At 49.7% G+C, this 13,723-nt stretch overlaps 1 protein-coding gene across 2 annotated transcripts in view; it reads left to right on the forward strand.

Annotated features, from left to right (window-relative positions):
• GNAO1 (G protein subunit alpha o1) overlaps nt 1-13,371 on the forward strand; it is a 141,350-nt gene extending 127,979 nt beyond the window's left edge. The window contains exons 7-8 of one of the 2 annotated variants that reach the window (XM_066557212.1): nt 9,490-9,643; nt 11,423-13,371. In XM_066557212.1, the coding sequence (XP_066413309.1) occupies nt 9,490-9,643; nt 11,423-11,610 (342 nt within the window). In that variant the 3' untranslated portion in view covers nt 11,611-13,371. Of the gene's footprint in view, nt 1-453; nt 6,697-9,489; nt 9,644-11,422 lie in introns of those variants that run through there. The other variant, XM_066557214.1, reaches the window with a different exon arrangement.
• Nucleotides 13,372-13,723: the final 352 nt, after the last annotated feature.

The raw sequence follows: 13,723 nt of genomic DNA on the forward strand, positions 1-13,723 counted from the left end.
TGATTTAGGGAAAGGAGGGCACAGCTACCAATACTGCCCTCAATTCATGTTAACTCTTCCATCAAAAACTGAAGCTTTAATAAAAAAAATCTAAAAAAGGAAAAAAGCTAAGCCTTTTCCCTAGGTCAAGCACTTACTGCATTTCTTCTATTTTTTGTCACCACGATGTGGAATTTCTTCCATCATAGCCTGTTTAACACTCAGCTCCCTCATCTATTTCATCTCTATAAACAGCAACTCAGAATAAAAATACAGCTGAGCTGACAGTCAGGGAGCATCTCCTGCCTGGCAGCAATCCTGGCTGGTAGCAGTGCCCATCCCCGAGATGGAGAGAGGGCACCTGGGCTGCAGCAGCTCCCCACATCCCACAAGGGCTGTTTGCAGGCACCTGCAGGCTCCAGGTGATGGGGTTGCTTTAATCCACCCTTTTTCCTTTCCCCTGGCTCTCTGCAGGCCCCAACGCTTTCACGGAGGCGGTGGCGTACATCCAGACCCAGTACGAGAGCAAGAACAAGTCGGCCAACAAGGAGATCTACACTCACATCACCTGCGCCACCGACACCAACAACATCCAGTTCGTGTTCGACGCCGTCACGGACGTCATCATCGCCAACAACCTGCGGGGGTGTGGACTCTACTGAAGGCCCTCCTCCTCCTCCTCCTCCTCTCCTGGCACCGCCCGGAGCATCCTCCGCTCCTGCGGACAGGTCCTTCCTTTCCTTGGTTTTTCCTCCTCAGAAGATGACAAGGAAGAAATACATAATTCCCTCCTCCTGTCCCAGAAAACTCTGCAGCAAGTTCTGCTTTCCCCAGACCCATTTTATTTTATTTTGGTTCATTTTTTGGTTCATTCCCTTGCTGCCCCATTCTACTCCTCCGTTCCAATTCACAGTGTTGTGCAGGGAGCTAACGCATTTCCCACGAAGTGCATTTCAACTGCCAAAAGACAAAAATACTTCAGTTTTAAAGAGAGAAAAAAAATCAAAGCCTTAAAATACTGGTCAGGAACAGTGTAGTTTGGAACCAAAACTTTTATTTTGCCTTGAAAATTAAGGGATATTGTTCATTCTCCTGGTTATTTGCCTTTTTTTAAAAACACTATTCCTTTGGGAAGTGCTAAATACAACCTGATCATTTTGAGGGTACCTTACAGCTCCAGTTCTGACCCCAAAGCTGGAGGGTTTGGTGTTGAATGCAGCCACCATAGCTTGGATTTGTACATTCTCCTTTTTGCCAGACAGCTATTTGAACAAGTAAAACAGCCATATCGAGTTCTGCTGGTGTCTGAGTAACAGGGACACAGTAACAAAGCCTACTAAGCCTTGTCTAAAAGCATTCATTACTGGTAGCAGTTTTACCTCAAGTTTTTCAAAATTAATGATAAAATTTACCTAGTGGTTGCTGTAACCCATTTCTGAGGCACTTCCATGGAAGCCATGGAGGCACTGGGCTGGGACCCCTGGAGTGTAGGCAGTGAAGATGCCCCAGGAATGGTGTCCTGATGGAGATTCCACACTCAGTGGCATCCTGACAAAGAATCCAGCCTGGGGACCTTTCCCACAGCACCTCCCAGCCTTAGTGATTCAGCAGAGGTGGTGCTCCTGCAAACACATAGCATCACTTTCCAAACTTCAGCCTTGAAATGCTGGGGACTACAAAAAATATTTAGCCCTGGCTTCTTATAGGCAGAGTCTGATCATCAAGTGCCTGAGATGGGAAAGGTGCTTTGGGAAGGCTCCCTGTGTTTGGGCAGCAGCAAAGTGTGCAAGAACCTCGTGGCCCTTCACTGCTCCTTGGGCATCTGAACCCCTTGAGAAGCACAACGTGGTGCTCTGAGCCTCCTTGGCTGAGCACAAGCCAGTGGCTTTCCTGTGTCACCTCCTGCCTGAGCAGGGCTGGTGTCTCCAGTCAGGGCATCTCTTTACCAGGATTGAGATGGATGGTTAACACTGGCAAAGGACAGCAAGTGATGGAGTAGGAAGGAAAAGTGCAAGGGAAGGAAGAAGGAAGGGCATGGGAGAGAAGTGAGAAGGATGAGGGTAGCACCCAGCACAGCAAAACTGGGGGCTCAGAGAGGACAAATGCAGGTGGGCTGAGGTATGTGTGGCCACCACCAAGAACTCTGGGTGCTGCTGAGTCAAAGGCAGAAGGGGATGTGAGAGGTGGGGTGTCACCTCTGGGGACATGCAGGGACTCTTAGAAGTCCACCCCAAAAGCTTGTTAGTTGTCTGGGTGAGACAACCACCTCTGAGGTACCAATCAGGGCCCACCTCACCTGGGGGCAGGTGGGCAGTGTTGATCCATCCCTGCCTCTTCTCTGCCTCTTAAAAGTCCATTATCTTGAAAAACATGAATCTTTGCAGGCTGGCCAGAAGTTCAACTGTCCTCTCTTGGGAGCCTGATCTAGTAGTGGCTTTCAGGTCTCAGGAGGTCTCTTCAGGGCTGAGAGGGGCAAACAATATCTCTTCTCACTGTGCCCATTTAGGAGAGATGGTGTGAGAGCAGCCCAGAGCAGCACAGCTGAATGGGAGGGGCCAGGTGAGAGTCAGTGTGCAGGAGGCAGTGACAGGAACACGTATGGTGGCACAGCAGGGAGAGGACAGGGGGAGAGGCTTAGGGAATGTTTTGGGAGACAAGCTGCAGAAGGGAGACGAGGCAGATTGAGACAGCAGGAAGGATGGGAAGAGAAGGGCACCTGGAAGCCAAAGGAGAGTCCCCATCAGGGGCTGTGCTCTGCCAGGGCAGTATTTGTGGGACATTTGTGACAAATCCCCAGCCAGGATGTGAGCAAGCAGGGAAGGCCTGCAGAGGAAAATGAGGTGTCTGTCACCCATCCAACCAGCTACAGCCCAGCATGGCTGGAAACTGCCAGTAACCCCTCGAGAGCATTAAATGATGCATTTACTATTGTGCAGCAAGGACCTGCTGCTGCTCTGCTGGGCACTAACAGCAATAACACAACTCCCTGCCTCCCCTGCTCTGGCACAAACCAGCACCCACCTTTCTCTTCACCATCTCAGCCTTAAAATGCCTCCAATGACATCAGCTCCTGCAAAGAGCTGGCCAAAACCAGGAGCTCCTCTGTGCTCCTCTTATGCCACAGCCCACCCACACATCTGTCTGATCCCCAGCAGTAACATCCAGCATCCACGTGGGGGTTGTGTCAAATCAGGGCAGAAAAACCACACATTGGTTACATTTGGTACCTAAACTGTGTAACCACAGGACCCAGAGTGATGATGGCTGGTGCTGGCAGGGATGCAGGTCTTTTATTAAGCTCTGTAAAAAGAGTTTGATCAGAAGCACTGGAGTTTTGGAGATGTTCTGTTCCCACCCCTTGCTGTGAATGATGTTTCAGCCAAGCAAATAAGTAACAGAAGCTGTTCCCAGGGAAGGCAGCACCACACCAAGACTTTGTGAGCTCCCAACATAAAGCACACAGGAATATTTTGGTAAAGACAATTTAAATTAACTCCAAACTCTGCCAAATGCAGTCAAGTGGCCAGTGCTGGCTCAGTGCACTTTTACTGCTCCCCAGGCTGGATTCAGGTAACCCATTCCCAGCTTTGCCAGCTGGAAGGTCCAAGCCCCCTCTGGTGCTCCAGCAGATCCCTGGTACATTGATGACCATCAACAGCTGGTGCCCCATGGGGAGAAAAGAGAGAAAAAGCAGAGGAAATGTTGCCACAAAGAGCCTCTTCTTTCATTTTCTTTGGCATATTGTGTGTCTAAAGCTTCATCTCAGCTGTTGCTGCTGACATTCCCTCCCTCACACCAGTGTCAAGAGGATTCACTGACAAATGCTGGAAGCAGCCTTTGGAAGATGAAATGCTTCCCGTGTTAAACACTACTATTTCTCCTGCTTGATGGCCGTGTATAGATTTGTGTCTGCAGAGCGCCTGCCAAATCATTACTCATTGCTGGCTTCTGCATCCTCTGAAGCCCTTCCTGACAGATGTGCCTTCTGCAGGCAATCTTCTGCCCCATGCTTTTTCTAAACACCAGCAATTCTTGCAGCAGTTGCCTAAAAAGTACCTTGAAATACATTGCCTGCTTTCAAAAGCCTTTTCTTAACAGCCCCTTGTGCTTTGCAATTGCTGTTCTCTGAATCCAGACCCTTGGAGATCCAGAGCTCTGTTTCATTTGCAGTCTCCACATAGCAGGGATGGTGCAACTGGTACAGCTGCATCAGAAATCCTACCAGGGCATGGAGGATAGATTTTAAAAGCACAAAATGGAAACAGCTATGTATACACCCTCCTGCACTTCAAAGCTAATGTGAGAATTTGCAAAAAAAAAAAAAATCCTTTTTTGGGATGCAGAAGGTTTTTAATGACTCAGGTCACTGTTCCAGCAGCAGAAGCATCCAAGGGGTGTCAGCACTGAAAGCAGCATTAGCAACTCATGATGAGCTTCAGACAGCAGCAAAAAGAAAGAAGGAAGCTCCCTGTTGGCTTGTTCCGTAGTCAATGAGAGGGTCGGTTGTGGAGCCATGAGACCACAAAAATGCAAATAGCTTCTTTATTTAAAAAACAATTTCAATGAAATAGAGGAAGCCACACAAGAAAAGTCTTGCAGCGCTGCCGGGCTGAGCTGCAGAGCTCCTTCGGAGAGTGCAGTAGCTGGGCTGGCTGGGAGAAGGAGCAATAACCATGCCCAGGGAAAGCACACACTGAAATACAGCGCCAGGCTGCCAAAGGCAGTTGTTCATCTTGCCCAGAGAAGCCGCTCACAGTCTGGTTTGCACGGGGGCCGGAGCAGCGCTGCGGGAGCGCCCGGCGGGGCCATCTGGCGCTGCCGGCTGCTGCTGAGCCCCTGCTCCCTGCCCGCCCTGCACGGCCACAGCCCCACCGCCTGCCCACAAACACTTCAACTACATCTCCCAGGAGCTTTGTACCGCAATTAGCTTCTTGCCTTCAGCCAGCTTTCCTGGATGGCCGGCCAGCCTGCCTCTCCCTCCATGGAGGGGACAGCAGCCCCAGGAGGAGCCTGCCGTGCCTCCTCTATCGATGTGATTTTGTTTCATAGGACGCTGAAAGTGTTAATGAGGGCGGTCTTTAATGTACATTGGAACATATCTGGTGGGTTTAATCTATCATGGCATGAGCCCAGTGCTTGCCTGCAAGGGAACAGACCTTGTTCTAAGTCCAGGAGTGCAGTCTCCAAGAGGTCAGGATGTGACATCTTCTATGTCCTTTTGCCAGAAATCCCCATGTGCCCAGCCTCACTGTGCAGCTCAGCAAGGCAGACATCGCCCCTGGGGGATTTCCAGTCAGTGCTGGGAAGGGGACCAACCCTGCACTCTTAGTTTGTGTGACATGTCCCAAGCCTTTTGTGGTCACAAAGTCTCCTGGAGCCAGGGAGAGTTGCTGAGTTCCTGGAAGAAGGCTGACCATCTGTCAAGTCAATTAGAGAAGCTTAGTTCCAGTATGCTTGGGTGTTTTCATGGTTTGTCTTCAGGCTTACCACCAAAAACTCCACCACCATTTCCAAGGAGACTAAAGCACTCATTAGTGATCTGACACTGGACACGTCAAGGTCAGTAGAAATGGTGTTACTGAGCATCACCCTGGGCACCCAGACCCATCACTCACTCGCATCCCCAGTGCACACATGAGAAAGCAGACGTGGCCCAACTGGCACAAAATTTCAGACCACGGTCTCACCTCCACCTCCCTGCAGGAGAGAGCAGGCAAACAGACCCCAAGGCTACGAGACTGGAGGGTACTGTGTCATTTCTGAGCTCCAGCACTGACACGAGGTAATTGATGCTGACAGATATAGGTACATGACCTATATAGTTATACTGAGAATGTGGCTATGGGAAGGGACTTTGCACAGGACCACTCATGCCCCAACAAGCAGCCTGTGAGATCTTTATTTGTGTGCAAACACAAGCAAGGGCAGCCCTTAAACACCAATGCCTTAGTGAGAGGAGGACCAAGGCCTCCAGCTGGCACCCTGCAGGCAGAGGGAAAGGGAGCTGGATTCAAGAAACAGCCCCAATTCCCCAGGAGGGCAGCTCTGTTCATGGACACTGGGTGCAGTAGGCACAGGGGGGAGAAACCAGGAGAGGAGGTAGAAGGGCTGGGAGCTGGCTGGATGCTCACTGCCCCGGGCCCTCTTCCACCCAGTGTCCTGGAAATTAAGACCCAGTCCTGACTGTAGTGCAGGCAAGCAGCTCCAGAGCTAAGGCTGCTGCTCCAGGTGGAGAGAAGAGATCATGGCAGGTAAAACACCATTTTCAGCAGTACCTGAGTCTCACCAGCTTTTCCAGTGCTGGACCAACCTGCTGGTGCTGGGCAAGCAGATAGGATTGTTTAAGCACCAGCCATGGCCCTGTTAATTAGCCCAGTCCCTAATTTGTGCTCCTCAGCCCTGTTCCCCCACCTCCTTTTTCCCACTTCAGCTCGACAAGGGAAGAGCGACCATCACCCTGCTGCCTCTGGGCTCCTGCTCCCCAGCACATTCCCAGAGGATCACCGGAGGCCGTCACCATTTTCCTTTAGCTGGTTCCCGCTGAATCATTTCTCCTGCATGTTTGATGGCCCAAACTGTATTAACTGTAATTTTGTACGAAGAGTGACTGTCCATTGGTTTAATAGAGCATTAGTTATTGTAATAATTTATTGGCTGTTGGTAATGTATTTATTAGTTACAAAATGTTAATAAAGTGCCAGCTCTTTTCTAGTGTGAGAGTGGTTTTATTGTGTCTCCCTTGAGCACGTCCAGTTTATCAAACTTGTTATTTTACATTATGGCTGCTCCACAAACACTTGCACAACACACAGCACCAGCTGTCTGCCAGAGCCTCATCCACCTGGAAATAAGGAATCTAAAAAGATATAACTAAAGGATACTTCATTTTATGTAAGTATTTGGCAGGATTTTTTTTCCTTTGCTCACCAGAGGCAGCAGCAGGGCAGAGGATCCATGCTGCCCCGCCCTTTCCTCCACCACATCAGTTACAAATCCTTCACAAGTCACAAGCTTTGCTTTTCCACTGTCTCTTTGTGTGAGCATAAAATCAGAAGACCCACTGATGGTTCAATTCACTAAATGGTGTCTTCTCCTCCTTGCAGAAGCACAAAACATGGAGCATCCCTCCCTCCCTTTTAAACAATGCTTGAGCCAGTTTGTTCTTTTATGTTTAAACTAAAGATCTTCCATTATTTGAGGCAAAATATAGAAGTAATGGACTTGAAGAAACCAAGAGAAAATCTTCGATAAACCTCAGCAAAGGAAAATGAACCATTGCTCCTATTGACTTCACCAAATTCCAGTGATGTGGCTTCAGCTGGACCCATCCTCCGACAGGAATTCCCACATGGCCCATCCTATGAATCAGACAGAACTACAGGTCAGCTTTGAGAAAAGCAAATGGCTGAGAGGGAAAGGATTTTGCTTTGTGTATTGATACTGGGTATTTTTAGAACTTTCTCCAGAACACCATCCTGCTCAGATTCTGCTGGGTGTTCAGAACCCTGAAGTCATCAGGGTTATTTTGTCCGAGTGGGAATTCCCATTTCCCTGGGCAGAAGCTTTATTTCAGCTGTTCTTCTATCAACACCATCACTTCTTTCTTTAAATAAATACATGTATAGGACAACAACAGAGATGAACAAGGAAAAGCCCATCCTGATACTCCCCATGAAAATCTCAAGACCCAGCAATTTTTGCAACAACCACAAGTCAAGAAGAACCACATCCTTTGGTGGCAGTTTCTGTTTTGCCTATGAATAAAGCCTTTTTTTATTTCAAGATAAGGATCAAATTGAAGTCCCAAGGCTTTGGAAAGCGCCTGCCTGGCATCCCCAGCTACTCTTTGTCAAGGAACCGACAGTGCAATCTCGAAGCCTTTCAAGATGAAATCAGACAGCTGCTAAATTTTGCATGCAAAAGCTACCGTTGAAGTGGAGCTAATAAAATGACTCACTAATAAAACATTCATGGAAAACTCCAAAATGTGTAATTGGGTCATCATTTCATTAGCAAACACACGTGTTCTCGCGGATTTTGGTGAGTCCAGAGCCCCCTTTGCTGTGCCTCCAAAAAAGGGGCTGTGGGGGGATGTTGTGGGGGGGTTTTGCTGCAGAAGGGTTCCCCACCCACTGCAGAGCCTTTCCAGGAGATTTCCACAAGGCTTTTGTGAGCAGCTGTGTCCCCATATGAGCTTGAGGCAGCCGAGCCAGATCTGGGGGGCTCAGCCAGCCCCCAGCAGGGGTCACAGGGAGGGGCAGCAGCTCCAGACTTCAGCAAGCCCTGGGCTTGCACCAGGAGCTTTGCACATTCAAGTAGAAAGGAGCCGGGTACAAACAAGGAAAGGGGCACAGGGGCTTCCTGAAATGTCCCTCAGAGCTGTCAGTGGACTAGCAGGAAATGGCTTTCTGGTGATTCTAAGAGCAAGTTAATGATGGAGAAAATGCCTGGGAGCTCTTGGAGGGCCAGATCTGTCCTGTCCAGTGGCACCTTCACACTAACAGTGAGTGCATGCACCTGCATGGGAACACCCTGCTCTGTGGGGCCCTGTGGCACCCAGTGGGGCACAGGACAACCTCACCTCACCTCAGCTCCTCCTGTTCTGCTGTCTGGTCTCCACTTCTTAAGAAACTTTGGTAACATAGGGGGAAGATGACTGTTTATGGGTTTTGTCCACCTGAAAATGGAAAAAAAAGGAAAAAAAAACCCAACAAAACTACAGCTTTTAGAAATTTACTCTTATGCTCCTCCCAAAGCTTTTCCAAGCTTAAAGTCTCCCTGGAGCAGCCTGCAAGGCCAGAACTCTCAGGAGAGCTGGGAAGTGGGCTGGCAGAGGCACCTGTACTGGTTACCACCATGCAGGTTACCTCCTTGGGCCACACAGTCACCACGGGTATTTTCAAAGCTCAGCTGAAGATTTTTCCAGGGACAGGACCTGCCCCAGCCTCTGGGCAATACCTTGGCACTGGTCTCACTACAATGACACCACTCAGGGCCAAGTACCCTTCCAGGCAGGTCCATAGGGCCACCCTGGGATGGCCAAAGCCCCTTCCATCCCACTCTCCATGCCAGGTGTGCCCTGCCCTCCATGCTGGCTGATGCTGTCTGTCCATCCTTTATTTGGGCTCTCCAAAGGATGCTCCAGGGGCACCCAGACCCTGAAGAGAGACAGGGCCCCTTCCCTACTCCTTTGGTGATGCAGGGGAGGAGCAAATTACTTTCTTCTCCACTCTTCCTTGAGGTTTCAAATGTCTGCCCTGCTAGAGTGGCCCCACAGGGCTGTGGGGGAGGATCAGCTGCAGCCCCCCACCTGCCCTGGCCTCCAGCCCAAGAGGAGCACAATACTCCATTTCTTCCACCTTTGTAACCAGCTCAAATTTACCACTGTCTTGTTATAGAGATTTTTTTTTTGCTTTCTAACCGTTTCAATTCACAAAAATGTTCTCCTCTCCTCTAACTCTGTCTTTGCCTTCCTCTCTCCCTTCTCTCCCTCTGTGCTCCCCTTTGCAGAACCGCATGCACGAATCTCTCATGCTCTTCGACTCCATCTGTAACAACAAATTCTTCATCGATACCTCCATCATTCTCTTCCTCAACAAGAAAGACCTATTTGCTGAGAAGATCAAGAAGTCACCTCTGACCATCTGCTTCCCTGAGTACACAGGTAGGTCCTGAGGCTGACAAAGCACAGCTGCTGTGACACCCACCCTGCGCCACCGGGGCTGGGGGGACAGAGGGGACAGGGAGCCTTTGGGGGGTGTAGAAGCACTGCAAAAGCACCTTCAGAAGCTGTGATGCAGCTCCAGCACCTCACTCACGGGCTGGGGCTGTGTCCTGAGTGGGGCAGTTCTTGTGGCAAAGGTGCCCAAGCAGCTGGTGGGACAGAGAGGGGGTCAAGACAAATGGAGAGGAGATGAAATGAGCCTGGGCACAGGGAGCTGTGGAAAGAAGAAGATTTGGCAGGAGCTGACTGCCAAGCCACTGGAGCCATCCTGTTTGCTGGTGGCTCCTGGGAATCTCCTGGGAGAGGAGGAGCTAAGACTCGTGGTCCTCCAGGCAGCATCCTCCAGGAGTGCCTTCACGCTGGGTGTGGCTGGGGGAGGAAAGAAGCCCTTTACAGCAGGAATCTGTGGAACCTCAAGAGAATCATCCATTTTGTAGTGAAACCAACATGGCCTGGGGAAAAGGATAAATAACCAAGAAGATGGGCAAGAATAAATCCTTTGGAATTCTCTAAGGGAAAGAAAAAAGCCAGTTTGAATTCAGACTCGAGCATCCCCTGCAGATACTGAGGTGTCTCTGAACTGTTCCACCCAGAGCACATCCATCCTGGATGCCAAACCCTGGGGACAAGGAAGTCCCCCAGCAAGATGGCACCCACTCCCCTACAGCATAAGTACACCAGCATTTCCACCAGAGGCATTGAGGCTTCTCCATCCTGAAGGCACCAGCACTTTCCTCACAGCCACCTGGTAGAACAATCCAGACTGTCCCACGTGCAGCTGTATGGCACAGCCAGGCCACTCCATGGAGGGGCACAGCCTGGTGGCACTGGCCCAGCCTCCCTCTCCTTCGGCCACCCACCGCATCAGGAACGAGGGGAACCAACGAGCTGGGAAAGGAAAATAAATCTCCAGATAATAGCAGCTCTTGCAAAGGCGATTTCAGAGGCGTAACTCAGCTTTGTGGCTTCCCGCGAGGGGCCAGCGCAGCCTCTCCCGCTGCCCTAAGCAGCTTAAGGCAATAATGCACATTTTTCGGCTCAAACATCTGGCGCCTCTCCAGCCCACCTTCCCAAAGCAAAAACTGGGAGGTTTCCCCGTCACAACACGCGTCCCCACACGGCTCCTGGGCCACCAGCACCACTCCAGTGCTGGGGTGAGGCCCCCAGCCAGCCCAGGCGGGGCACACAGGGGCTCAGCCCCACAAGGGGGTACAGCCGGTATCCATGGGTGATGTTGGGGTGGCCACCAGCTCTCCTGGCCATCCCTCCCCCTGTCTGGCCGAGGGGCCACCAGGCCATTGCCCCCCAGGCCAGGAGCACTGTGGGGGTGCCCCTGTACGGGGACATCCCTCGGGCCCAGCCCGGCTGGGCACAGCTGGGGGACCCTGCCCTGCCTGGGGGGACCCTGCCCTGCCCTTCCCGGGGGAAAAGGGCAGAGGGCAGAGCAGCAACACCTGGGGAAGGAGGAGCCCTCCACAGGGCTTGGGTGTGATGCTTTCAGGGAAAATGGGGCAGAGGGGGGGCAGAAGGGTAATGGGGGTGGGAAGGAGGGATATGGGGGGGAAAACGGACCCTGCTAAGGGGTGAAGGGGAGGGTGGGTGAAAATGAATAATTTTGCCAGTTTCTGTTACAATGAAAGCTCCTCGCGAGCAGCGTGGGGCCGGGTGTGCCGGGAGGGAGGGAGGCGGCCCTCAGGCCTGACCCCGCTCTGCCCGCAGGTCCCAACACCTACGAGGATGCGGCCGCCTACATCCAAGCACAATTCGAGAGCAAAAACCGCTCCCCGAACAAGGAGATTTACTGCCACATGACGTGTGCCACAGACACGAACAACATCCAGGTGGTTTTTGACGCCGTCACCGACATCATCATTGCCAACAACCTGCGGGGCTGCGGCTTGTACTGACCCCGCGCGGCGCTCAGCGACTGCTTGGGTGGCGATCCCGCCGCCAGGAGAGAAAAGAAACATAAAAATAACGGGAAAAAAAACAACCCCAAAGCAACCACACACAGACACACAGACACACACACGCGTGGGGAAAAAAAAAAAAAAAAAAAAAAAAAAAGAAACGAAAAAAACAGATTGAAGGAGAGAAAAAAAAATGTCATCATAATCATGCGAGTTGGTAAATAAAAAGGCATAAGGAAAAATTATATATATACGTATATATATATATAAAAAAATCCACACCCACCTTTTTAGTTTGTTTTTTTGAACCGCCTTGTCCCACCAGGCTCCTCCCTCCGGCCCGCAGTGTCCCAGCCTGAGGGCACCCCCGGGCCGGGGGCTCTGCCCGGCCTCACCATCCCACAGCTCCCCCGTACCGGCAGGGAAAGGGGAAAGGGCAGCGCCCGGGGTCACTCCGGTTCTCCTCCCAGCAGTTATTTGACCATGGGCTGCTATTTTTTAATTATCATTATTATAATTCATTATTGTGGGTTGGCTTTTTTAAATTATTATTATTTTGATTAATTTTTTTTTTTTTCCCAGCATGGGCAAGGCCAGGCTGCACCTGCCCCTGCCTGTCCGGGCCCTGCTGCCACCTTCAGAAACAAAAAGATTTTTCTTTTTTTTCTTTTCTTTTTTTCTTTTCTTTTTTTTTTTTTTTAAATAAGGAGGGAAAAAATTGGAAACTTCCTCCGGCCACGTGTCACAGCTAAAAAAGGAAATAACAAGCAGATCTTCTCCCATTTCCCACCCTGACTGTTCGGGGGGAAGGCTGCAGTGGGGCATCCTCCTCCTGCTCCCTTCCCAGGGTTTCAGGAGGCTTAGGTCGGATTTTCTGAATTCCCACCCCAGTTCAGGCCAAAGCCCTCACCAGCCAGAGCCGGTGGGTTTTTCCCATTTTTTCCCTCCTGGTTTAACAGCTCCCTGCTCCCGGTCACTGCTCACTCTCCAGATCCGTATCCAAAAGCACAGCTCAGCCCCCCAGCCACAGTCCCCCTCATCCCTCCTTCAGGGCCGACCAGGGACATCAGGGAGGGCTATACAAATATATATATATTTTGGTTTATTTTATTTTTTGTTTAGAGTATTTTTTTGTTTTCGTTTTGTTATTATTTTTAACTCTTTCCAGTGAATGCTTTTTTGTGCTGCTTTTCTCTCCCCCTCTCCTGCCCCAGTCCTCTCTCCCTTTTAGTGAATGGTGTTTTCTCTCTCATGTGGGGATGTTTGTGCTGCAAAATAAGAAAAAAGGGGAAAAAAAAAGAAAAAAAAACTTAAAAAAGCAAACTTAAAAAAAAAAGCAAGAATGAAAATAATTTAAAAATTTTAAAAAACACACACAAAACCACAAAAAAATAACTTAAAAAATAATAAAAAAACAAGAAAAATCGAATGTAGTGTTTACATTGAAGCCACTGTTTTCATGACCAATCCCTTGTCATTTCTACTTTGATTAGTAACCAGACGTCTTCACAGTTTCACTTTTACGAGTTACCTTTGCTGAAGAAGAGCAGTCACACCTGTTCAAAAGAAAATGAATAAATAAAGAGGAAACTTAAAAAAAGATATTATATATATATATATATAAAAAGCGCCAGGTCTTTCTAAGCCTTTCTATTACCAATCAGTGAGGTTTCTGTGATATATTACACACTGCCAATCTCTTTCTCTGACTAATGGAAAAATTCATGTGTAGCTCAATAAAGAGAATGTTTGTCTGTACCCCGGGCTCTCCCTCCCGCGCCTCCGCCTCCTTCTTTCCCCCACGCCTGCCTGCCTCCTTCCAAAGAGAGGAAGAAAAAAATACCAAAAATCATATTTTGGGGGGATTTGCTGCTGGTAGCAGAGGGAGAAGGGAACTATGGATTGGTGCAAGTATAGAATTTGTGTAAATCTTAAGAAAGCCGTGTGTGGAAGCTCTCTGTTGCTTCCAAAGCAAAGGTCCCCTCAGGCAAGAAAATATTTTTATTTCTTTAGGGAATGCAAAGCTAATCACCAGGGTGAGTCCTTCATTTATGACAACACAAATCCCACAATATTCAAGTTTTTCCCCCTGAAAGTGGAAGGTTTTCCA

The sequence above is a fragment of the Molothrus aeneus genome, chromosome 11 (genome assembly GCF_037042795.1).
Source record: "Molothrus aeneus isolate 106 chromosome 11, BPBGC_Maene_1.0, whole genome shotgun sequence".
Taxonomy (NCBI): Eukaryota; Metazoa; Chordata; class Aves; order Passeriformes; family Icteridae; genus Molothrus; species Molothrus aeneus.